The sequence below is a fragment of the Leucoraja erinacea genome, chromosome 5 (assembly GCF_028641065.1).
Source record: "Leucoraja erinacea ecotype New England chromosome 5, Leri_hhj_1, whole genome shotgun sequence".
In the NCBI taxonomy this organism is placed as follows: Eukaryota; Metazoa; Chordata; class Chondrichthyes; order Rajiformes; family Rajidae; genus Leucoraja; species Leucoraja erinaceus.
The window spans coordinates 81,738,368-81,761,644 of NC_073381.1; the positions used below are offsets into that span (position 1 = coordinate 81,738,368).

General features: G+C 42.9%; 2 protein-coding genes across 3 annotated transcripts in view; one reads left to right on the forward strand and one right to left on the reverse strand.

Annotated features, from left to right (window-relative positions):
* sh3bgrl2 (SH3 domain binding glutamate-rich protein like 2) overlaps positions 1-19,991 on the reverse strand; it is a 90,643-nt gene extending 70,652 nt beyond the window's left edge. For both annotated transcript variants that reach the window (XM_055636082.1, XM_055636083.1), the window contains exons 1-2: positions 19,824-19,991; positions 10,717-11,165 (exon numbers count right to left, since the gene is read on the reverse strand). In XM_055636082.1, coding sequence (XP_055492057.1) covers positions 10,717-10,761 — 45 coding nt within the window. In that variant the 5' untranslated portion in view covers positions 10,762-11,165; positions 19,824-19,991. The remainder of the gene's footprint in view (positions 1-10,716; positions 11,166-19,823) is intronic.
* Positions 19,992-20,002: 11 nt separating this feature from the next.
* The window catches only part of lca5 (lebercilin LCA5), a 54,108-nt gene continuing 50,833 nt past the window's right edge, over positions 20,003-23,277 (forward strand). The window contains exon 1 of the mRNA XM_055636080.1: positions 20,003-20,393. Within this exon, the coding sequence (XP_055492055.1) occupies positions 20,018-20,393 (376 nt within the window). The 5' untranslated portion in view covers positions 20,003-20,017. The remainder of the gene's footprint in view (positions 20,394-23,277) is intronic.

A 23,277-nucleotide genomic window follows, 5' to 3' on the forward strand; every position in this document is an offset into this window, starting at 1 on the left:
ACCACATTCTACAGAAGCACCATTGAATCAGTCATGACCAGCTGCATCTCTATGTGGTGCGGCGGCTGTACAGCTGCGGACTGGAAGTGCCTTCAGAGAGTGGTGAGGACAGCGGAAAAAATCATTGGGACTTCTCTTCCTTCCATCATGGACATTGGTTACAAACGCTGTCTGACAAGAGCTAAGGGCATTACCAGAGCCCCCACACACCCACAATATGGACTGTTTACACTGCTGAACTCTGGGAGGAGGTACCGCAGCATGAAGAGCGGGACAACCAGGTTCTGCAACAGCTTCATCCCCCAGGCCATAAGACTATTGAACTCACAATCAAACCGATGCTAGAACTTTCTTATACATTGCCACTTTTAAAAACTTTCCTATATATCTATTTTACAGAACTATGCACATGAAGCACTTTTTTTGGGCACACTAAGCACTTTTACTGATCGTCTGATATAAATGTTATATTCTGCTGCTACTTTGAAGAGTCAATGCAACAAAATTTCGTTCAATGTGCACTGTGTCTATGTGTATACCTGAATGACAATTAAAGTTATATTTTTAAAAAAGTGCAAAAGGACAAAGGTCAAATGCAAAAGGACAAAGGTTAAGTGCAAAAGGACAATGGTCAAATGCAAAAGGACAATGGTCAAATGCAAAAGGACAAAGGTCAAGTGCAAAAGGACAAAGGTCAAGTGCAAAAGGACAAAGGTCAAGTGCAAAAGGACAAAGGTCAAGTGCAAAGGGACACAAGTCAAGTGCAAAAGGACACAAGTCAAGTGCAAAAGGACACAAGTCAAGTGCTAAGGGACACAAGTCAAGTGCAAAATGACACAGGTCAAGTGCTAAGGGACGAAGGGCAAATGCAAAGTGGCAGAAGTCAAAGGCAAAGAGAAATTGCCATCCAAAGAGCAACCCTAGCTATTCAAGCTGCATTCAGGGGTATGAAGGTACAGAGAGAAATCCGGAACAAACAGAAGGCAGCAACGGTAATACAAGCAGCATTTAGAAGGCAGATTGATACAAATACATCGATAGATGCTCCTGAACACATCATCAGTGATGTAGTGTTCAAGAAGGAACTGCAGATGCTGGAAGATCGAAGGTACACAAAATTGCTGGAGAAACTCAGCGGGTGCAGCAGCATCTATGGAGCGAAGAAAATAGGCGACGTTTCGGGCCGAAACCCTTCCTCAGAGCCTGGGGTCATTGGGTGTTTCGGGTCTTTCAACATCAGACACCCTCACCCAGGCGACCCAGCCGTGGTTGATCAGACCACGACTTGTGTTCAGGTGGCATTCGCTCCTCCCCATGGACCTCCTATCCTGATCCAGAGCCATCTCGAGGCCTTCTCCGTTGCCTCTGTGGTGTTCTTGATGGCCCTTCTCCTTGCCACTCCGTTGATACCCAGTGCACTCAAGGCTTTGTAGAGCGATTGCCCTGCAAAACCTCTGCAGCCAACCTCGATGGGCATACACCTTGCCTTCCAGCCCTACTTGCGGCAGTCTATGACCAGTTCTTCATATTTGGCCATCTTCCTCTCAGGTCTCGACACCCAGGTCTCGTTGCATCTCCCCTTGTCCTAATCGGCCACCATTTAGATAATAGTCTACTTTCCTGTTTTTGCCACATGTTTGCCTCATAAACTTTGACGCCAATGGGGAGTGCCAATTGTTTGTTGTCCTACCCCAAGCACTAGATACGATGATAAGGCACTGCAAGCAGTGTTAGGCGCAGTGTTAATTGCACTATAACTTAGACGCTTCTCAAAACAAAACTGAAAGAAATTCCAAAACATCTGCTATTTCTGCCTTAAAGTAGTTCACATGTGCATCCTCACAAAACTTTATCCATTGTTTTATGTAGGTTGAATACTGCCTTCTTGTGCCATCTGCCAAGCTGCAGTGATCACTTCAACTGTTCTGCTGGGTAGTCCTATTCGCTTGAAAGGTCTCCTTAAATCCTGCAAATTAATAAATCAATGCGATCATGCAGTGGGTGAGGTGCCCGAGAGACAGGCTGAAATAACAATTGTTCGTGTCTGTGATCAATCAAAGGAGCTTCTTTCAGTACTCCTTTTAACAATTGAAACCATGGTTGAGTAGGCCAATTTGGTATTACTATAATTCCTGATGCCTAGTCTTAAATTATCTTTTGCAAGCATCTTCCGATAAGCCAGCATGGGGGAAAAGCATAAAATGATAATCCACTCCAGTACAAAGAAAACACATCTGCTGCTTCTGCCCCTGGATCTGGTTGCCAAGCTACATAACTTGGTACTTGGTTATTAAGTCTTGAAGCAAACAGGTCAATCTCAGGTGTTCCAGATCGAGATATTATCTTCTTGTCACTGACTTATTTTACATCCATTCTGTTCGTTCATTGAATTTTCTAGACCGGAGGACTGCTTCTACATTGTATCTACCTGGCAGGTGAGCAGCTGACCCATATTCTCCTATCTATACACCATGCCCAAATGGACTTTACCAGCACACCACATGATGGAGACCTACAGCCACCCAAATGATTCAGATACTTTACTGCTGTTGTGTTGTCCAATTGTAGCCTGACATGCATATCATGGTCATTCCCACAATACGTTCTTAATGCATGGAATGCTGCTAACATTTCCAAATAGTTGATGCCATACTTTTGGCCAAGCCCCAACTCATCCTCATTCCACCTACCACCACAACTAGAGTTGGTGTCAGTTGCACCCCAACCGTGTCCACTAGTATCACTTTGTACTGTTTTTGTGGGTTTGCTAGGTACAATGAAACCTGTGCTCAATCCACCACAGTAACTCTGATATCGACTCTGTCGTCAACCTCATACATCTATCAAAATGCCCTTTATTCAATCTTAGGGCCAGAATATTCTCATGATCCAGATTTCTATAATGCATGGCCCCATATTGTGTGACTGGGAAGGCAACTACCATCTTGCCTATCACCCTTGCAACCTGCTGTATAGTAGGCTTCTAATTTTTAAGTAAACCCATGCATGCCTCTACAATATTCTGTTTCTTATCTGTGGGTAGGGTCACAGACATATCTGCAGAGTTTATGATAAAACCTAGATATGTAATCGATTTTGTCAGCTCCAACATGGACTTTCCTGGATGAATAACAAACCCTAGATTTTCTAGGAGTGCCTTGGTGTGCTGAAACAGCTAACTCTGTGACACATGATGTCTTCCCTACAATAAGCGTGTCATCTATAAACCCCATGACAATATGCCCTTTAGATCTGTGTAGGGCAAACACTGGATTTGGAATCTTTGTAAATAGTCTTGGGGCTGAACTCAACCCATTAAGTAGAGCGTAAAATTGCCACAACTGGCCTTGCCAGATAAACTTCAGATATTTCCTGTGACTCTCGTGTATTGGTACCGAATAGTATGCATCTATGAGATCAATTGAGGCCATAAAGCAATCCTCTGTAATCAGCTGTTTTGCTGAATAAAAATGATCCATCTTAAAATGGTTATATTCCAAGCATGTGTTCAGACTAGCGAAATCAAGAATGATTCGGTATCCTCCACTTTTCTTCAACCTTGAGAAGATATTAGAAATATACTCCTCTTGTTCATGGAGAGACTACTCAATCACACTCTTTTTGTGTAATTTCTCTATCTCAACTTGGATAGCCAGCGTGTTCTTCTCATTCAACTGATGGGAAGTCAAGTAACCAATGCTACTTGCCAGTTCTTCCTGTAACGGTTCTCCTATCCCCGAGGGGATGGCAAACTTTGTCACAAGTGCTGGCAGCTCCTTGGTAGACTTGAGTTGAAGCATATTATCCACTTGTTGAGGGAATTCGAGTTCATTATCGACTCCCCCACAGAGTCTACCGCATAATAATCCTCAAAACTCCCCACCTCTGAGCGAGAGATATCATAATGCAACCCTGGACCAGGTATTGCCGTCGCAGACATCTGACTGGAACTACCTGTATCAGTCACATGTGTGCAGAGAACATTCCCTTTGACCAGCCTCTCAATCAGATTTTCCAGTTTTGAGAGCTGACAGATGACATCCTCAATAGATGTTGAGGCAGTTCCTTCCTGCTGAGTAATGTACTTTTGGACATATTTTGCCGTTTTGGCCTGGGCCTTCCCTGAACTCAGGGTCGACAAACTACTCCCTTTCGGAGCTTTTGCAGAGGTTGCTGTGCAGGCTGTGCCTGCCAGTCTCCGAGTTTGATACCGATGGCCACCGACCTCTCCTGTTGCAATTATCTGCCGCTGACTTTTCAGCTGCACGTTTTCCCTTGGTTTTAGGCTCCTCCATTCTTGGGACCTAAACCAGCGTCAAAAGCAACAGTTCCTGTGAAACTTACCTTCCGACTTTAATGATGTATCACAGAGCAATCCCGACGTCCATTTCCCCATCCGAGTCGCGCGCCATGCGTCGACATATTGATGCGCATGCGGGCTGGCGGGTTCTTCATGTAGTCTCTTGACGAGTCTTGTGAAGTGCATAGGGATATTTTACTACCTAATAGGTGGTATTTTAATGCAGGCTGCTATTATATGAGTAATATATTACACTGTAATTTGGGTTCCAAATAATTTCATAGCTTAGATCATAACAATGAAAATGCCAGATCTGAATTAAAAGAATGGTGGTCCAGAAAACGATTTCCCTTCGGATTCATGCTGTTTAATCAAAGGACTGCTTTACTCTACTAAATATGCTGGCATGCATCACAGTGTAACTGCAGCAAAGGTCACATCCATCATTTGCCCAGAGGTGATAAATTACAAATTTGTAATATTCCTATTGTATATTTTTACATATTTATAGGTAGGTCTAAATTTGTGCTCAAACAGTAAACCTGGATGAGTAATTAACCATTCTTCTTACCTGTATGAAATGAGATCATATACCTTTACTATTCCATACTGCCAGAATCAAACAGTCTGAAACATTGTCTTTCTGAACCTGCAGCAGCACTCATCATAATTCATCCAGATTGAGTATGCTTCAGGATTTACAATGAATGTCAAACTAAGGTCCTATTCTGTGCTTTGAGACCGTGATATCAATATCCAAACATAAAATATTTAACTACCAGGGAATGCAATGCATATCTCTTTTATTATAGCTCATGTTACAAAGGTGAAAGGTTAGCATGCTGATTCTATAAATTAACCTACCTTACTTCCGTACCCTCGCTAAGGCTAAACTCTTCACTTACACATTCATATCTAAACTTGATATTTGCATTGCTTTCTCTTCTGAACTCAACTTTGCACTAACACAGTCCTATGTATCCTTATTGTTTCTAAATTCCACTGTACTCAGAATGAAACTTGCTGAGACACGTTGAAATACATTTGGAGGAAGGAACTGCAGATGCTGGTTTAAACCAAAGATAGACACAAAAAGCTGGAGTAACTCAGCAGGTCAGTCAGCATCTCTGGAGAAAAGGAATAGGTGACATTTCGGGTCGAGACCCTTCTTCAGACTGAGAGTCAGGGGAAAGCATTTATTTTGAGAGGGCTTGTATACAAAATCAAGTATGTAAGGTTTACAAGAATGGTCTCAGGAATGAGTAGGTTTGCATATGTTGAGCGTTGGATGGCACTGGGCTTATACTCACTGGAATTTAGAAGAATGAAGGTGGACCTCAGAACGTACAGAATAGTGAACGGCTAGGATAGAGTGGATGTGGAGAGGATGTTTCCACTAGTGAGATAGATTAGGACTAGAGGTCATAGTCTCAGAATTAAAGGATGTTCTTCAAGCAAGAAAATGAGGAGGAATTTATTTAGTCAGTGGGTGGTGAATCTGTGGAATTCTCTGCCACAGAAGGCTGTGGAAACAAAATCAGTGGATATATTTAAGACAGAAATAGATTCTTGATTAGTACGGGTGTCAGGGGTTATGGGGAGAAGACAAGAGGATGGGGCTAGGAGGGAGAGATAGATCAGCCATGATGGAATGGTGGAGTAAACTTGATGGGCTGAATGGCCGAATTCTGCTCCTATCACTTATGATCTCATGATCTTGTGAAAGGGAAACAAGAGATTTTTATAGACGATGATATAGAGAAGTGTAGAACAAATGAATGAACGATATGCATGAAAGTAACATTGATAAAGGAAACAGGCATTTGTTAGTTGTGGGCTAGGTGAAAACAAGTTAAGGCAATGAGACTTAACAAGATGTCTTTGAAACTAGTACAATGACGGGTGGGGGAGAGATGGAGAAAGAGGGGATACAACGGTTACTTGAAGTTAGAGTAATCAATATTCATACCGCTGGGTTGTAAGCTGCCCAAGGAAAATATGAGTTGCTGTTCCTCCAATTTACTTTTGGCCTCACTCTGACAATGGAGGAGGCCCAGGCCAGAAAGGTCAGTGTGGGAATGGGAAGCAAAATTTTTTTTTTGGCAACTGGGAGATCAGGTAGGCGCAAGCAGACTGAGCAAAGGTGTTCAGCGAAACGATAGCCCAGTCTACGTTTGGTCTTGGCGATGTATAAGAGTCCACACTTTGAACAACGGATACAGCAGATGAGGTTGGAGGAGGTGCAAGTGAACCTCTGCCTAACCTGAAAGGAATGTTGGGGGTCCCTGACAGAGTCGAGGGAGGAGGTATAGGGACAGGTTTTGCATCTCCTGTACCTGAGGAGGGGGTGGTTTGGGTGGAAAAGGATGAGTTAACAGGGAGTTGCGGAAGGGTCTCTGCGGAACGTGGAAAGGGGTGGAGGTTGGAGGATGTGACTAGTGATGGGATCCTGTTGAGGTGGCAAATTGTCGGAGGATTATGTGTTGTATGCGATGGTTGATGAGGTGAAAGGTAAGGACTAGGGGTAAGGACAAAATATATTTTTCCTGATATAGAGGTTTGAATTCTCCTCATATCAGTAAAAATTAGATCATGTATCTACAATAAATTGTAATAGAGAGACCTGAAAAATCACCAGATACTTAGTTTATAATAAGTACGAAAGGATCAACACATACATTTTCACAAAAATGGAAGTACTGTGTTTATTAAGATACACAAATGCCGATAAAAGCATTAGTTTACTTGCTTGCACCACTGACAACATTGGAATATATTATGTTATAATTATACAGTTCCATTGTTATATTATACAGTGAAATGTATTCTATATGAAAGTAGTATTATTTAAATTAAATAATGCATTTCAGGAGAGCTGATAAAACAAAAAATATATACAATGAGTGCAAGCTTATTATGATCCTCTATGCTTTGATATATAAAATATAGAGGAGTATATAGGATCATAAAGAGCCTGGGAGAACATATTCATTGATCCCTGAAGATAACCGGGTTAACCCTCTAAACTAGATATATTCCTTTAAGAGCTGGAGCTCATATTCAAATTGTTTAAAACTCTAGTTAGATCAGAGTATGTACTGTATATACCATAGTTCTGGTGAGCTACAGTATTTATTGGATGTGCAGAAGAGGAAAATGTATGGTCACAAATTCCCAGTTTTCAAAACAGGTATGCGAGATGGTAAACACAGCATACTTGCTTTTGTGGCTGAGGGTCAGAATACAAGAGCAGATAAGCCATGCCTGAATATATTGGTTAGGCCACAGTTAGAATACAGTTCCGGGTACCACATTACAATCAGCTGATCATGTAACCACTGAGAATTCCAAGGTCATTGGAACAGACCAATTCTTATTTGCAAGGATGTTGCCAGGGCTGGAAGATTTTCATTAAAAGGAGAAACTGGCTAAGGACTGGAAAAGGAGAAAAATGACTATTCTCTTTGAAACAAAGTTACTGAAGCAGAGATTTATTTCAGATACATACAATTATGGGAGGCCCATACAGAGTGAAAGAAAGAATGCATTATCTTTAGCAGAAAGAGTCATAACTAGAGGATCTTGATTTAACTAAATAAAAGTAAAAGTATTAGAGGGAAATTGAGGGAGAATTTTAATCAAAGAGCAATGGGGATTTGAAACTTATTGTCAGAAAGAACGGTGGAGGCAGACACCCTCAATACATTTAAAAAGTGTCTAGATGATCATTTTGCTTTAAGAGTTGAAGCATATGAAGGGGAAGTCATGCTCAAATGTTCTAAACACTAGTTGAATTACAACTACAGGGTTGTTTGTGTGGTTCTGCATAGCACATTGGAAAGGAATATGACAGTATTGCAGATGGTAGAGCAAAGATGTGCAAGATTATGGACTGAGACTGGGAAGTAGGATTACCCTAACCTCTGTATTTTTTAGCCATCGTAGACTTAAAGGCCTCCTTTTAGTACCATAAATTTCCAGACAACGGAAAGGACCCAGTTCACTGAGCAGAGTAGATCATTATTGAGAGTACAGAATTAAGGTGGAGGCACATGAGACCATAGATGCTGGAATCTGGAATAAAAAACAGTTGCTGGAAGAACTCAGCAAGCCAAGCAGCATCTATGGAGGGGTACAGTCGACGTTTTGATTCGAGACCCCTCATCTGGACTGAAAGAGTAGAGGGGAGAGAGGCAGTATAAAGTGGTAGACACAAAATGCTGGAGTAACTCAGCGGGAGAGAAGGAATGGGTGAGGTTTCGGGTCAAAACCCTTCTTCAGACCCAAAACGTCATCCATTCCTTCTCTCTAGAGATGCTGCCTGTCCTGCTGAGTTACTCCAGCATTTTGAGTCTACCTTCAATTTTTAAACCAGCATCTGCAGTTCTTTCGTACACAGTATAAAGTGGTGATGTGGAGAAGTGTGGCTTGAGTTTACAAGCAATAGATTAATCCAGAGATCTGGTAGATGGAATCAAGTGCAGGAAGGAAGTGAGGGAGGGAAGGAATGAGAGTCACTATCTCCACTCATCCCTTCTCCATCTGTCAACCAATGCCTCTCACTTAGATCCACCCCTTACTTGCCAGCTCTTGCCCCACACCTTCCCGAAAAATTAAAGTAACTGGTGGAAGTATTACTAGGGGTAGTTATCATCTCGAAATGTGTGCCAGAAATGGCAGTAAAGGTTGAGAACTGTAATACATTTAAGAAGAATTAGAGGGATCATCAAATATGCCATAACCTCAGGCTATAAACTGAAAGCTGAGGCATAATACTTGTAATGGACATGATGGGTCAAATTGTCCACTTTGGTCCTATGAAATCAATAATTCTGAGTTCATTTCATTTACTTTTTAAAATCCATTTCCAATTTAGTCAAAAACCAATTGCCAACGTAAATACAGAAATAGAAAAGGGAATAGCCATCAGGAAAATAGACTAATTTCAATAATCACTAAGCACATTAAAGATGTGCAACGATACATACAAATGTCATGTTCTCTAGAGGTGCTGCCTGACCAGCTGAGTTCCAGCATTTTGTCCTTTTTTAAATGTAGGTATCTTGTTATGCCCCTCCAAAAGTGTTCAATTTTAATTCCCTGTACAAAACGTAGCAGTTAAAATGGATTATGAGCAAACTGATAAATCTGCAAAACATTTCAGAATTTGTCTCCAAAAAAACACAATTTCCCAATCCGCACAAAAGGCTAAAGGGCATTTATAGGCGCACTAAAATGTGCTTAATCGACGTGGTCAGTGATTGCAACTTTTTTTTAAACTAATTTGGAATGTTTTCAATGTGACTCCAGTTCTGCCGATGTTATTTGTGATAACGAAATTTATAATGTATGTTATGGTTTTTTACTTTTCTAGTACTGAGATTTGAAATGAGAAACTTATTGACACAAATCTTACGTGTACCATGCGAACAAAATCCTGTAACTCGCTTCAATGAGAAATTATTAACCAGAAGATAATTAACAAAATGACGTTAACACAAAGCAACAAGACGTTACCAAACGAAATACTACAATAAAATCCACACAATCGTGAAAATAAATATAGAACAGCTCATTCCCAGTGATAACATTTAAATCCTTGATCTTGGTTCACTGTAATAAAACTAGGTTTATTATCGTGAGTCAGTAACAATTTCCACCGTTGATCTGAGGCGGGTCTCAATTCCATTGGGAATATCAACAGAGCACGTCTCTCCCGCTTAAAAAAAAACCATGATAAATACTTTAATGCCAATAGAGAGACACGTTTTTTTGCAGAACAGGTGAGCAGGTGTTTGCAGGTTGGAAATGTTCTTTGTATAACTGTTGGAAATGTTACCTCTGTACAGTCCAAGCACTGCATGCTTTCTTGAGGATGTAATTTTAGAGGAAATCAGATCCACTCTCCCTTATCTCTTTCAAGGATACTACTAAATTCAGGAGGTGGGGGGACGAGGCGGTGGGAGTATACATACTTTGAAGAAGCAAAACCCAATAACTAATTTCAGTGGAAAGCTTAAAATATATTCTGGACAAATCTATAAAACGATCAGACTCCTCGCAACATAAATTACCATATGTGACAATGTATTTCCAAAGTTTTTTCACGGATGAAAACTAACTGGGCTTGCGCCAACATACAAACTTACAGAATTCAATTACATTTATTGAAAATAGGTCAAATTCTGGAATGTTATATATACTGACGGTTTACTTAAATCAGTGGAACGCAAGGGGTAAAAATACGTTATATTGGTTGAAGTTTGAGCATCTAATCCACTGAAATAGATGTCCGAAACCCAGGCATTATTTTGTTTACACTGACTGCTGGAGGATCGCAGAGCGGCAGTATCTTCACACAGTGGTAACCTTCCACAACAGAAACAAGCCGCTACCGTTGCTGGTTTCCTACTCACCGCAATAGAGGCTGAAGAGGAGGCGGTGAACACACGAATAACCATCTTCTTAATTCCAGAAAGACAATCCGCAGATTAAGAAAAGAAAAATCCGTCCCTAAATAGGTTTTATATCTGGAATCTAATCGGCCGACTATACTATGCAGCTGCTGCCTACCAATGAATGACACGAAGTGAGAAACCAACAAATATATAAATGCACTTTTCCAATCTCATTGCAGCTCGCACCTCCGCCACCCTCCAAAGGATTGCAGCGCTTTGCCCATTTCACTGCTATGCCTGGTCCAAAACATCTCGGCCGATCGTTGGATGCTGGATAATGCAGTCTTATTTCGTCCTCTTTTCGAATAGAACGCTGGCGAGTGGACTACATCTCCCAGCCTGCAACTCGCTGCGCACAGCGCTCTTCTGCAGCAAGCAATGACAGTCGCCGAGAGGGCTTACTGCGCCTAGAACAACAGAAAATGCTGGAAATATTTGGCGGGTCGAGCAACATTTGTGGAGAGACAAACTACAATTAACGTTTTCGCTGTTACAAGATCGCGGACCTCATTCATAGATTCTGTCTCCCCAAGGGGATGGCCCCTTTCAGCATTCATTCTGAAATGCAGGATAGGAGCCACCTGTTGTCAAGAACATTGCATTTCATCACGGAAAATCACGTTACGAATTAAAAATTTAATGCCAACCGTTCATAAATCCATTATGGACATATTATTGGAGATAAATAGGGAAGACAGTTTGGATTTAAGAATTATTGCCTAACTTTTGGGTTTTCATAATTCAACCTAACGAGTAGATTATTGGAGCAGAAGATCTTCAGCCCTTCATAGAGTCAAGAGTGTTTTATTGTCATGTCTCAGATAGACCAATGAAGTTCTTACTTGCAGCAGCACAACAGAATATGTAAACATAGTAGTGTAAATAATATGAGAAAACAAGTTCAATTTGTGTACACACATAGGTACACATAAAAAACAAACAATAATAATGCAAAAAAAACAATAATAGGCTATGTGGTTCAGAACTTATTTGAGGTTGAAGTGTTTAATAGCCTAATGGCTGTGGAGAAGAAGTTGTTCCTGTACCTGGACGTTGCAGTTTTTAGGCTCCTGTACCTTCTTCCCAATGGCAGGGGTGAAATGAGTGTGTGGCCAGGGTGGTGCGGGTCGCTGATTATGTTGGCTGCCTTTTTGAGGCAGCAACTCTGGCAAATCCTTTTGAAGATAGGGAGATCAGAACCCGTGATGGACTGGACAGTGTTCACAGCGTTTTGCAGTCTTCTTTGCTCCTGGACATACAAGTTGCGAACCAAGCCGTGATGCAACCAGTCAATATTCTCTCCACTATACACCTGTAGAAGTTCAAGAGAATCCTCTCTGACACATCGAATCTCCGTAATCTTCTTAGGAAGTAGAGGCGTTGATGTGCGTTCTTTATAATTGCATCAGTGTGCTGGGTCCAGGAAAGATCTTCAGAAATATGCATGCCCAGGAATTTGAAGCTTTTGACTCTCTCAACCATCATCCCGTCGCTATAACCAGGTTTATGGGTCCTCACTCTTTCTCTTCCAAAGTCCACAATCAGTTCCTTGGTCTTACTAACATTGAGAGCCAGGTTGTTGTGCTGGCACCATTTGGTCAGTCTATCGATCCACTTCTATACACTGACTCGGCACCATCTGTAATTCATCCAACAAAGGTGGTGTCATAGGCAGAATTGAGGGTGGAGTTCGCACTGTGTCCGGCTACACAATCATGAGTCTAGAACGAGTAGAGCAGGGGGCTGAGCACACAGCCTTGAGGTACTCTGGAACTGATTGTTATTGAGGAAAAAGTGTTTTTGCCAATTCGAACAGTTGATGAGGAAGTCGAGGATCCAGTTGCAGAGAAATGCGCAAAGACTCAGTTCCGTGAGCTTGGTAACCAACTTTTTAATTTTTTTTAAATCAAAAATATTTAATCAAATATTAAAATAATATTTACGACCATAAAACAAAACAGAGCCCACCACCATAATATAAGACAAACAATAAACTATTATACAACTGTCTTACAGTCCTTGTCAAGGATGCATTCAACCCCCCGTAGTGTCCAGCGGTACTGAAAATCCTCCCCGGGTGCCTGTGGCCAGTGCATAGTCTCTCTCCAAGACCCTGGAAAAGGGGCAGGCAGCTGAATCGGGTGGAGCCCTCTTCCGCCTGGTGCCGTGACACGCAGATGGCCAGCTTGGCCAGTCCCAGGAGCAATCCAACCAGGAGGGGATAATGATATTGAACGACGAGCTGTAGTCTATAAACAAAAGCCTGACGTATGTGTTTTTATTGTCCAAGTGGTCAAGTGCAGAGTGGAGAGCCAGTGAGATCACATCCTCCATTGACCTGTTGTGGCAGTAGGCAAACTGTAATGGGTCGAAGTTCTTGTTGAGGTAGGAGTTGATATACGCCATAACCAACTTCTCAAAGCATTTCATCACCACGGACGTTAGTGCCACCGGTCGATAGTCATTGAGGCATGTCATCTTACTCTTCTTGGGCATCGGTATTATTGGTGCCCTCTTAAAGCAGGTAGCAAACTCGGATCTCAGTAATGAGAGGTTGAAAATGTCCGCAAAAACTCCAGCAAGTTGGTCTGCACGGGTTTAGAGAACATGACTGGGTATACCATCAGGTCCAGCCGCTTGTCGAGGTTTCACCCCCCTGAAGGATGTCGGCCTCTGTGATAGTGACTGTAATACCATATGAGGGCTCAGGATGGTAGGCTTGATAGGCTCTCCCTATCAAAGCTAGAGTGTGGAAACAGGCCCCCTCAGCTTAACTTGCTTACACCAGCCAATATGTTCCACCTGCCCACATTTGGTCCATATCCCCCCAAACTGTCCCATCTAACTGTTTCTTAAACGTTGCAATAGTCCCTGCCTCCACTACCTCCTCTGGCAGCTCGTTCCATATGCCCACCACCCTTTGTGTGAAAAGGTTACCCCTCAGATCCCTACTAAATCTTTTCCCCTTCACCTTAAACCTATGTACTCTGGTCCTCCATTCCCCTACTCTGGGCAAGCGAGTCTGTACATCTACCCGAACCATTCCATAACCATCAAACCTTTTCTAACGTCAGGTCGGTGATTTATCTCACAACTTAGTTTACCTATTTTTTGAACCCATTGTCACTCAGTACATTTTTAGGCCTCTCATGATAATCATCAAACCTTTTCTAACGTCAGGTCGGTGATTTATCTCACAACTTATTTTACTTATTTTTTTAACCCTGTCACTCAGTACTGCTTTTTAGGCTGATTGAGGCTGCTACTATCTGTGGAGCACCAGGAATCCCTGGAAAAGCAATGCATTCTCCCGCCCGTGTTGCGGGGTCGAAAAGCTCCTGGAGCGGGGCCTACATCACTGCCCCGCGCGGCTGGAATGGCCGCGGGGACTTTGCGAGCGCACAAAAACACCAAACCCGGTGTTGACCTCGCAACCCGGCGTGGCTTCAAACGCAGACAATCGCCAGCCAGCCGGGGGCTTTGACTTTGACTCTGACATTTGCAGTGGAGAGATAAGTTTTTTTTGGCCTTCCATCACAGCTATGTGATGGATGTTTATGGTATGTTGTTTCTGATCAAGATCTAGCATGGCTGCAGAAACGGATTTCGTTTGGACCTGAAAGGGTAAAGACAAAAGAGAGTCAGTAAAGGAAAGAGAGTCAGTGTATGACAGTGTATGAGGGGCAATTGGGACAAAGGCTGGTAGGCGATAGGTGGCCATAATGGGGAGGGGATGATGGGCAAATGGAACCAGGTAAGGAAGGGGAAGGGGAAGGGTTTGGAAAAGATGAACAAAAGAGGAAAACTGCTGGACCTCTGTCAGTGCTGGGACCTGTTTGTGATTTGCACAAAATTGTAGTTGGGTTGATTAATAAGTTTGCAGATGACAAATAGTGAAGGGCCTGGATAGAGTGAATGTGGAGAGATTTTTCCATTAGTGGGAGAGTCCAGGTCCAGAGGCCACAGCCTCAGAATATAAGGACGTATCTTTACATGAGGAGGAATGTCTTTAGTCAGAGGGTGATTAATCTGTGGAATTCATTGCCACAGACGGCTGTGGAGGCCATCAATGGATATTTAGATCAGAAGTGATAAGAGAATTAGGCCATTCGTCGATCAAGTCTATTCCGCCATTCAATCATGGCTGATTTATCTCTCCTTCTCCTGCCTTCTCTCATAACCCCAAACATCCGAACTAATCAAGAAGGTAGACAAAAAAGCTGAAGAAACTCAGCGGGTAAGGCAGCATCTATGGAGCCATAGATGCTGCCTCACCCGCTGAGTTTCTCCGGCTTTTTTGTCTACCTTCAATTTTTCCAGCACCTGCAGTTTTTTCTTAAACTAATCAAGAATCTATCTCCGCTTTAAAAATATCCATTGACGGCCTCCACAGCCTTCTGTGGTAAAGAATTCTACAGATTCACCATCCTCTGACCAAAGAAATTCCTTCTCATCTCCTTCTAAAGGAACGTCCTTTAACTCTGAGGCTATGACCTCTAGTCGTAGACTCTCTCCCTAGTAATGATCTCCCCTCATTCTTCCAAACTCCAGCAAGTACAGGCCCAGTGCTGTCAAACGCTCATCATAAGTTAACCCACTCATTCCTGGGATCAATCTCATAAACCTCATCTGGACCCTCTCCAGGGCTAGCACATCCTTCCTCAGATATGGTGCCCAAAATTGCTCACCAAATGCGGTCTTGATCAGTGCCTTAGAGCCTCAACATTATATCCCTGTTTTTGTATTCTAGCCCTCTTGAAATAAATGTTAGCACTGTGTTTGCCTTCTTGACTACCAATTCAACTTGCAGATTAACTTTTGGGGAATCTTGCACCAGCACTCTCAAGTCCCTTTGCACCTCTGATTTCTGGAGTATCTCCCCATTTAGAAAATAGTCTGCACCGTAATCCTACTACTAAAATGCATGACTCCACACTTTACACTATATTCTATCTACCACTTCTCTGCCGCCTCTCCCAATCTGTCCAAGTCCTTCTGCAGAGTCCCTACTTTCTCTGCATTACCTGCCCCACCACCTATTTTTGTTTAATCGCAAACTTGGCCACAAAGCCTTCAATCCCCTCGTCCAAATCATTAATATACAATGTGAAGAGTAGCGGTTCCAGCACCAAACCTTTCAGAACTCCGTTACTCACTGGCAGCCAACCTGAAAAGCTTCCTTTATCGCCACTCTTCGCATTCTGCCAGCCATCCTACTATCCATGCTAACATCTGCCCTTTGATACCATGGGCTCTCATCTTCCTTAGCAGCCTCACGTGTGGCACATTATCAAAGGCTTTCTGAAAATCTAGGTAAACAATATCCACTGAATCTCCTTTGTTTGTCCCACTATTTACTTCTTCAAAGAATTCCAGCATATTCGTCAGGCAAGATCTCACCTTCACAAAACCATGCTACCTTCGGCCTATTTTATCATGAACTTCTAGGTACTCCGTAACCTCGTCCTTTATAATGGACTCTAAAATCTTACGTCTAAACTGACATCTAAACGGCCTACAGTTCCCACTGTTCTGCTTAGCTCCCTACTTGTACAGCGGGGTAATATTGGCAATGTTCCAATCGACAGGCACCACTCCTGACTCTCGTGATTCTTGAAATATCACTATTAATGCCTCCACAATCTCTAAAGCAACCTCTTTCAGAACCCTAGGGTGCGGTCCATCCAGTCCAGGTGACTTATCCACCTTCAGCCCTTCGGCCCTGTGGACTTCGGGAGCCGCGGACTCCGGTAGGAAGTGGCCGATTCGGAAACTCCAAGCCACAGAGTGTGTTCTTCCATTCCGACGTCGGAGTTCCGATCATCCCGGCAAGAGGACCTGAACATCGGGCCGTCGTAGCGGCAACTGCGGAGGGATCAAAGGCCCTGATCACGGGTGAACAATGAGGAAGTTGACTGAACTTTATTGCCTTCCCTCACAGTGGGAAACGTTCATTCCACTGTGGGGGGGATGTTTATGTTAAACTCTATCGTGTATTGTGTTCTTTTTTATTCGTATGGCTGTAAGGTAACTCAAATCTCACTGTACCAATTGGTGCATGTGATAATAAATGTAACTTGAACTTGAACTTCTTCCTGTTCGGAATGAAAGGATCTTGCATCTTCCGAATTATTCCCAGAAATTTTTGCCATTGCTGTTCCACTGTCATTCCTGCTGGGGTCCCTTTCCAGTCAACTTTGGCCAGCTCCTCCCTCATGCCCCCTTTGCTCAACTGTAATACCGACACATCCGATTTCACCTTCTCTCTCTCAAATTTCAGGTTAAATCTTATATAGTGGTCGCTACCTCCTAGTGGTTCCTTTACCTTGAGTTCCCTTATCAAATCTGGTTTATTACACAATACTAAATCCAGAATTGCCCTATCCCTGGTAGTCTCCACTACAAGCTGCTCTAAGAAACCAACTCGGAGGCACTCTACAAATTCCCTTTCTTGGGGTCCAGTACCAACCTGATTTTCCCAGTCTACCTGCATATTGAAATCTCGCATGACCACTGCAGCATTGCCTTTCCTACATTCCATTTGTATCTCCTGATGCAACTTATATCCCATATCCTGGCCACTGTTTGGGGGCCTGTAAATAACTCCCATTAGGGTATTTTTACCCTTACAACTTCTCAGCTCTACCCTCAATGACCCTACATCTTCTGATCCAATGTCACCCCTCACTAAGGACCGAATTTCATTCCTTAACAACAGAGCTACCCTACCCCTTCTGCCCACCTGTCTGTCTTTCCGATTAGACGTATAACCTTAAATATTCAGCTCCCAGCTCCAATCCTCGCAGCCATGTCTCCGTAATTCCCACAACATCATGTCTATTTTTAAATTTGAGATTGACAGATGCTTGATTAGTACTGGTGTCATGGGGTTATGGGGAGAAGACAGTAGAATGGGGCTGAGAAGGAAAAATAGATCAGCCATGATTGAATGGCGGAGTAGACTTGATGGGCCGAATGGCCTAATTCTGTTCCTATGAGCTGGAAATTGGTGGATTTGCTGATAGTGAGGTTGTCAAGGAGTATAGCAGAATATAAATTAGATATATAGACAGATAGATGGAAGAAGAAATTTAATTCTGACATGTGTAAGGTGTTGCACTTTGAGCAGTGTAGGAGGAAACTATATAGTAAATGGAAGGAATTGATGTACAGAAGTGTCTAGGGGTGAAAACCCACAGTCCAAAAGTGGCAACAAAAATAGATAGGGCAGTAAAGAAGGTGTATGCCATACTTGCCTTTATGGGTCGCATTGAGTATAAAAGTCAGAAAGTCAAGTTAAAGCCATATAAAATTTTAATTAGGCCACATTTTAGGAAAATTGGGTACAGTTCTAGTCACCGTGTTACAAGGAGGCTGCAGTGGCTTTGTAGAGTGTGCGAAAGATGTTCACCAGGATGTTAGAGTATTAGCAGTAAGGAGAGAGTTTGTTTCTCTGAAGTGTCAAAGACGTTTCTCTGAAGTGTCACCTGAGAAATGTTTATGAAAGTATGAGAGGCATAGATAGGGTCAATAGTTAGAGTTTTTTTCCCCAGAGTGGAAATGACAAACAGGAGAAGGGATAGATTTAAGGACAGAGGGGTAAAGTTTAAGGGGATTTATGAGCCAAATTTTTTTTTACATATGTGTAGGTGCCTAGAATGTGCTGTCAGGGGAGGTCATGGAAGCAGATACAATAGCAACTTTTAAGAGGCATTTAGACGGCACATGAACAGGCTGGGAATGAAGAAAGGTCTCGACCCGAAAGGTCACCCATTCCTTCGCTCCAGAGATTCTGCCTGTCCCGCTGAGTTACTCCAGCATTTTGAGTCTCGGCAGGGAATGGAGGGACATAGACCATGTGCAGGCAGATGGGATTTCTTAAATTACCATAATCGTCTACATTGACATTGTGGGCTAAATGGCTTGTTCCTGTACTGCACTGTTCTAGAATCACAAAGTCAAAGTGGAGGTAACTCATCCCCAGTCCTGGGAGATTGATCGAGAAGAGTTTGTTCAAGCATCCTTGAATCTAGTGGACTATCGTACAGATTTTGCAACTCACAATCCTGACTAATTTCATTGTATTCTTCTTTTGCTTCAGTCAGTTTGCATTAAAGCAGTGGGTCTTTTTATTTTAACTCTAATTCAACCAACAGCATAGTAAGTAGTCATGACTTTTTATCATATTCTTAAAAGCTAGTCAGTGGTGATTGGCAATGGGCACTTGATTACTGGCAATGTGCACTTGGTGACAGGTGTGGACACTAGGTGAATGGCATGGGGCACAAAGGGCAAAAAGACATGAGGTGAATGGCAAGGGGCACTAGGTGAATGCAAAGGGCACTAGGTGAGTGGCAAGGGACACTAGGTGAGTGGCAAAGGGCACAAGGTGAATGGCAAAGGAGCACTAGGGGAATGCAAGGGGCACAAGGTGAGTGCAAGGGGCACAAGGTGAATGCAAGGAGCGCTAGGTGAATGGCAAAGGGCACAAGGTGAATGGCAAAGGAGCATTAGGTGAATGCAAGGGGCACAAGGTGAATGGCAAAGGAGCACAAGGTGAGGGCAAAGGTGGCAAGGGGCACAAGGTGAATGCAAGGAGCGCTAGGTGAATGGCAAAGGGCACAAGGTGAATGGCAAAGGAGCATTAGGTGAATGCAAGGGGCACACAAGGTGAATGCAAGGGGCAAGGGGCACTAGGTGAATGCAAGGAGCGCTAGGTGAATGGCAAAGGGCACAAGGTGAATGCAAGGAGCGCTAGGTGAATGGCAAAGGAGCACAAAGTGAATGCAAGGGGCACAAGTGAATGCAAGGGGCACAATGTGAATGCAAGGGGCACTCGGTGGATGGTAAGGGGCACTCGGTGGATGGTAAAGGGCATTCTATGACTCTGTGACAGACAATGGGCACTCGATGACCAAAATAGGCTCTTGGTGACTAGGTGACAGTCGGTGCGCACTGACTTGGTGCATGGCCACGATGGGCCAAAGGGACAATTTCCACGCTCTATGAATCCATTAAAAAAGAGACACCAAACGAGCAGCCCTCGACGCCAGACGCTGGCTAACCTGAAGCGTGGTATTCCAGCACTTTCTGCGTTAGTTTGCTGAGCCGTGCTCGGGTGTAAATCCGCTGTAAATATTATTGCCGGCGAGGCGGTAGAGGGCCGGCGGCGAGGCGGTGGGGGCTGGTGTCGCCCATTGCCACCAAAGATCTTTGATGCCAACGGGCGAAGCGCGAGGGGGTCCGTTGGCAGCGTGGGATGAGGGGGACGAGTATAAACGTACGCGCGCGCGAACGGGCCGGTTACCCGGGACAACCAGAGGTGGTCGGAGCGTGCACGAGCCGGTTGTCCCGGACAACTCGAGGTGGAGGAAGGGGTGGAGTCGGAACGCGCGCGCGCGAGCCGGTTGCCCGGGACAACCAAGGAGAGGAGGCGAGGGGTCAGCCAGGGCCAGGGCCAGGGCCGGGCGGTGGTTGTTTGCAGGTTGATCCAGGAGCAGCTCCATCCGAGAGCAAAGGCAACGGACAGCAGGGACTCCACTCGCCCCCCCACCCCATCAGACCATCTCCGCCTGCTCGGAACTTTCAGCCGCGGCCCCGGTCCACCTGGGGGTTGGCGGCGGCCAGGGACGGAGGTGAGGTGATTTAGGTCGAGTTGACGGGCGAAAGGCCCCGAAGCGGCGGGTTGTTATTGTTGTTGGGGCCTTGTCGGACGTGATGAAGTGGGTCAGACAAGCCCCTGCCCCTTGCTCTTCTGAAAAGGAACTGCCCAACCAACCTGTGGCTGAGATTGCTCAAGGCAGGGGTGACTAACGGTGCTATTTGGAGTAACACAGCGTGGAACCGGCCCTTCGGCCCAATTTACCCACACCGACCATCATTCCACATCTACACTAGTCCCACCTGCCCACATTTGGCCCATATCTCTCTAAATCTGTCCTGGCCATATACCCGTCTAAATGTCTCTAAAACGTTGTGATAGTCTCAGCCTCAACTACCTCCCCTGGCAGCTTGTTCCATACACCCACCGCCCTTTGTGTGAAAAAGTTACCTCTCGGGTTCCTATTAAATTTATATTCCCGATTCCCTGCTGCATCAGCAGTCCCAGAACACTTTCCTTTGGGTGAGAAGACTTAAGTTTGTTTCCCATGGCCCTAGGAACGAATACTTTGATATGTTCTTGTCGGAGTTAAAAGTGTTCGCAAATCTACAGCCGATCAACTCCACGGCGAGTTTGGATTTGTCGCGCTATGTTATCAATTGACCGCAGTGTTAGCAGATCACATGAAATTAATGTATTAGGGGCGTTAAATGGTGTGTTTTCGTTTGTACAAATTTTAAAAGGAAAGTGAATTAAAGCTTTCTTTTGTTCATGAGGTATGACATCAAGTTAACCCTTTTAATATTTTACTAATGTACAGCAGAGAGGCTGATTATTAAAGCATATTCATGAATGGGCTGAAATCTTCAGAAGAATTGGAATTTCAATATTACTAATTTGTATTAATGACATTTCAAAGCAAAAGTGGAGCACATGAAATTAGAACCTGCAAAAGTGCAATTTTATTTTGGGGGGGGTTATGCATGAACAATTTTGTATGAGTAATTTTTGATTTGTTTAGATAATTAATGGGCTTGTTACCCAGTCAACAATATATTTTTCCTTGGTGCAATAATTAATACACTAAAGACATTAAATGAAGACATGACAACTATGCATCGTTATAGTTTTCTGTCCAATTAAAAAACAATTTTGGGATCAAATCACAAATTGCTTAACATTATTTAATAAAATATGGCATTTTCTGATCAATCATAACTATGCCAGCCATCTACAGGCATTGTGTTAGATTATTAATATTTAACTATTTACTTGCTGACTTTTGTTTACTTTTATATTTGGTTTATTCAACTATGTCACAGCTGTAAAACCAACATTCCTCCTCTGTACACCCTGACAAAAGAATCAAAAAGATTTTAATTTGTTGCTGGGTACTATAAAACTATTTCTAAGAACTTATGCATATTTTAGGTTGCAAGAAAAATACATATTATTTAAACCTAAATATGAGCAGCGAATTTTTATAACGAATATTTAGTCCATTATAACATCCATAACACACGAGTCCAAAAATAATTTTACTTTGTCTAACAGTTGTTATACTGCCAAACTGCTTTCAGTTAATGGAATATTAGCATTTGTTTTCTGCTGATAAAAGTTGATGCTTCAAAATCTGAATCTGGAAGCTGGAAAGGCAGATACAAGGCACAAACCTACTGTTCTGTCATTTCAAGATACTTAATCCAGCATTGTTTGACGGCCAGCATAATAAAAATGATTCTCAAAATGACATAGAAAATAGGTGCAGGAGGAGGTCATTCAGCCCTTCAAGCCAGCACCGCATACATTGCGATCATGGCTGATCGTCCCCAATCAATAACCCGTGCTTGCCTTCTCCCCATATCCCTTGATTCCACTAGCCCCTAGAGCTCTACCTAACTCTCTTGACGAGTTTCAGGTATGATTTCTATAATATTTTTACACAATATGTTATAAATACATGTAGATACATGATTTGGGTCACAAAATGAAACGAAAAAGCACCTCGGCCCACGGTCTAAAATGTTCAAATTATTGTTCGTCTAACCGTATTACCAGGAAAACAAACTAAGGCTGCAGATTTGTTCTAAGCAACACCTACGGACCACTTTGTTGTAGGTTTGCTGGAATTGTCACTGATTACCAATGCAATCTGCAAAGTGAAGGCAAAATAATTGAATAATCTCATTTTGTGCCCTTTTTTGACAGCCTAACAGTTGTATTTGCTAATTTCAGGACCTTCACAAGATCTCTCATTCATATGATAATGCCCTGTGGTGTTTTGATGAATAGGTGCTTTCCAGCTGCTAATGACAGGAGACACAATATACAGAAAACCAACCAGTTACCAATCTAAATATTTCTCAAGATAAGGAAGGTTAGAAAGGCCTAAAATAGCATTTCAATGGTTAGTTCATAATGAAAAGTAACAGTAGCAGTTCTAAGCTTTAAAGCAACAAGATAGATGTTTTGGAAAAAAAAAGTATTTTAAACAGAAGTATTATTTTTAAAGCATAGATAGATTCTTGATCAGTACAGGTGTCAGGGGTTATGGGGAGAAGGCAGCGGAATTGGGTTAGGAGGGAGAGATAGATCAGCCATGATTGAATGGCGGAGCAGATTTGATGGACTGAATGGCCTAATTCTGTTCCTATCCCTTATGACCCTATGAACTGGTGTAATTTCCTGCACTGTAAGAAGTCACCTTCCTTTTCTATAATAATATTTTTGCAAGAAAATATGGTACTTCAATTGTAAACTGTTAATGTTATGCTAATTGCCAGCCAGGATAGTGAGTAGAGTTTCTAGAGGTTTAAACTAGAGAAACATAGTTTGGCAGTCTGAGGGGCAGGAAGATTATCAAAAAATATCAGTGGTTCACTTAAGTTCTAATTAGAATATAATGCAGTGCAGGAAAT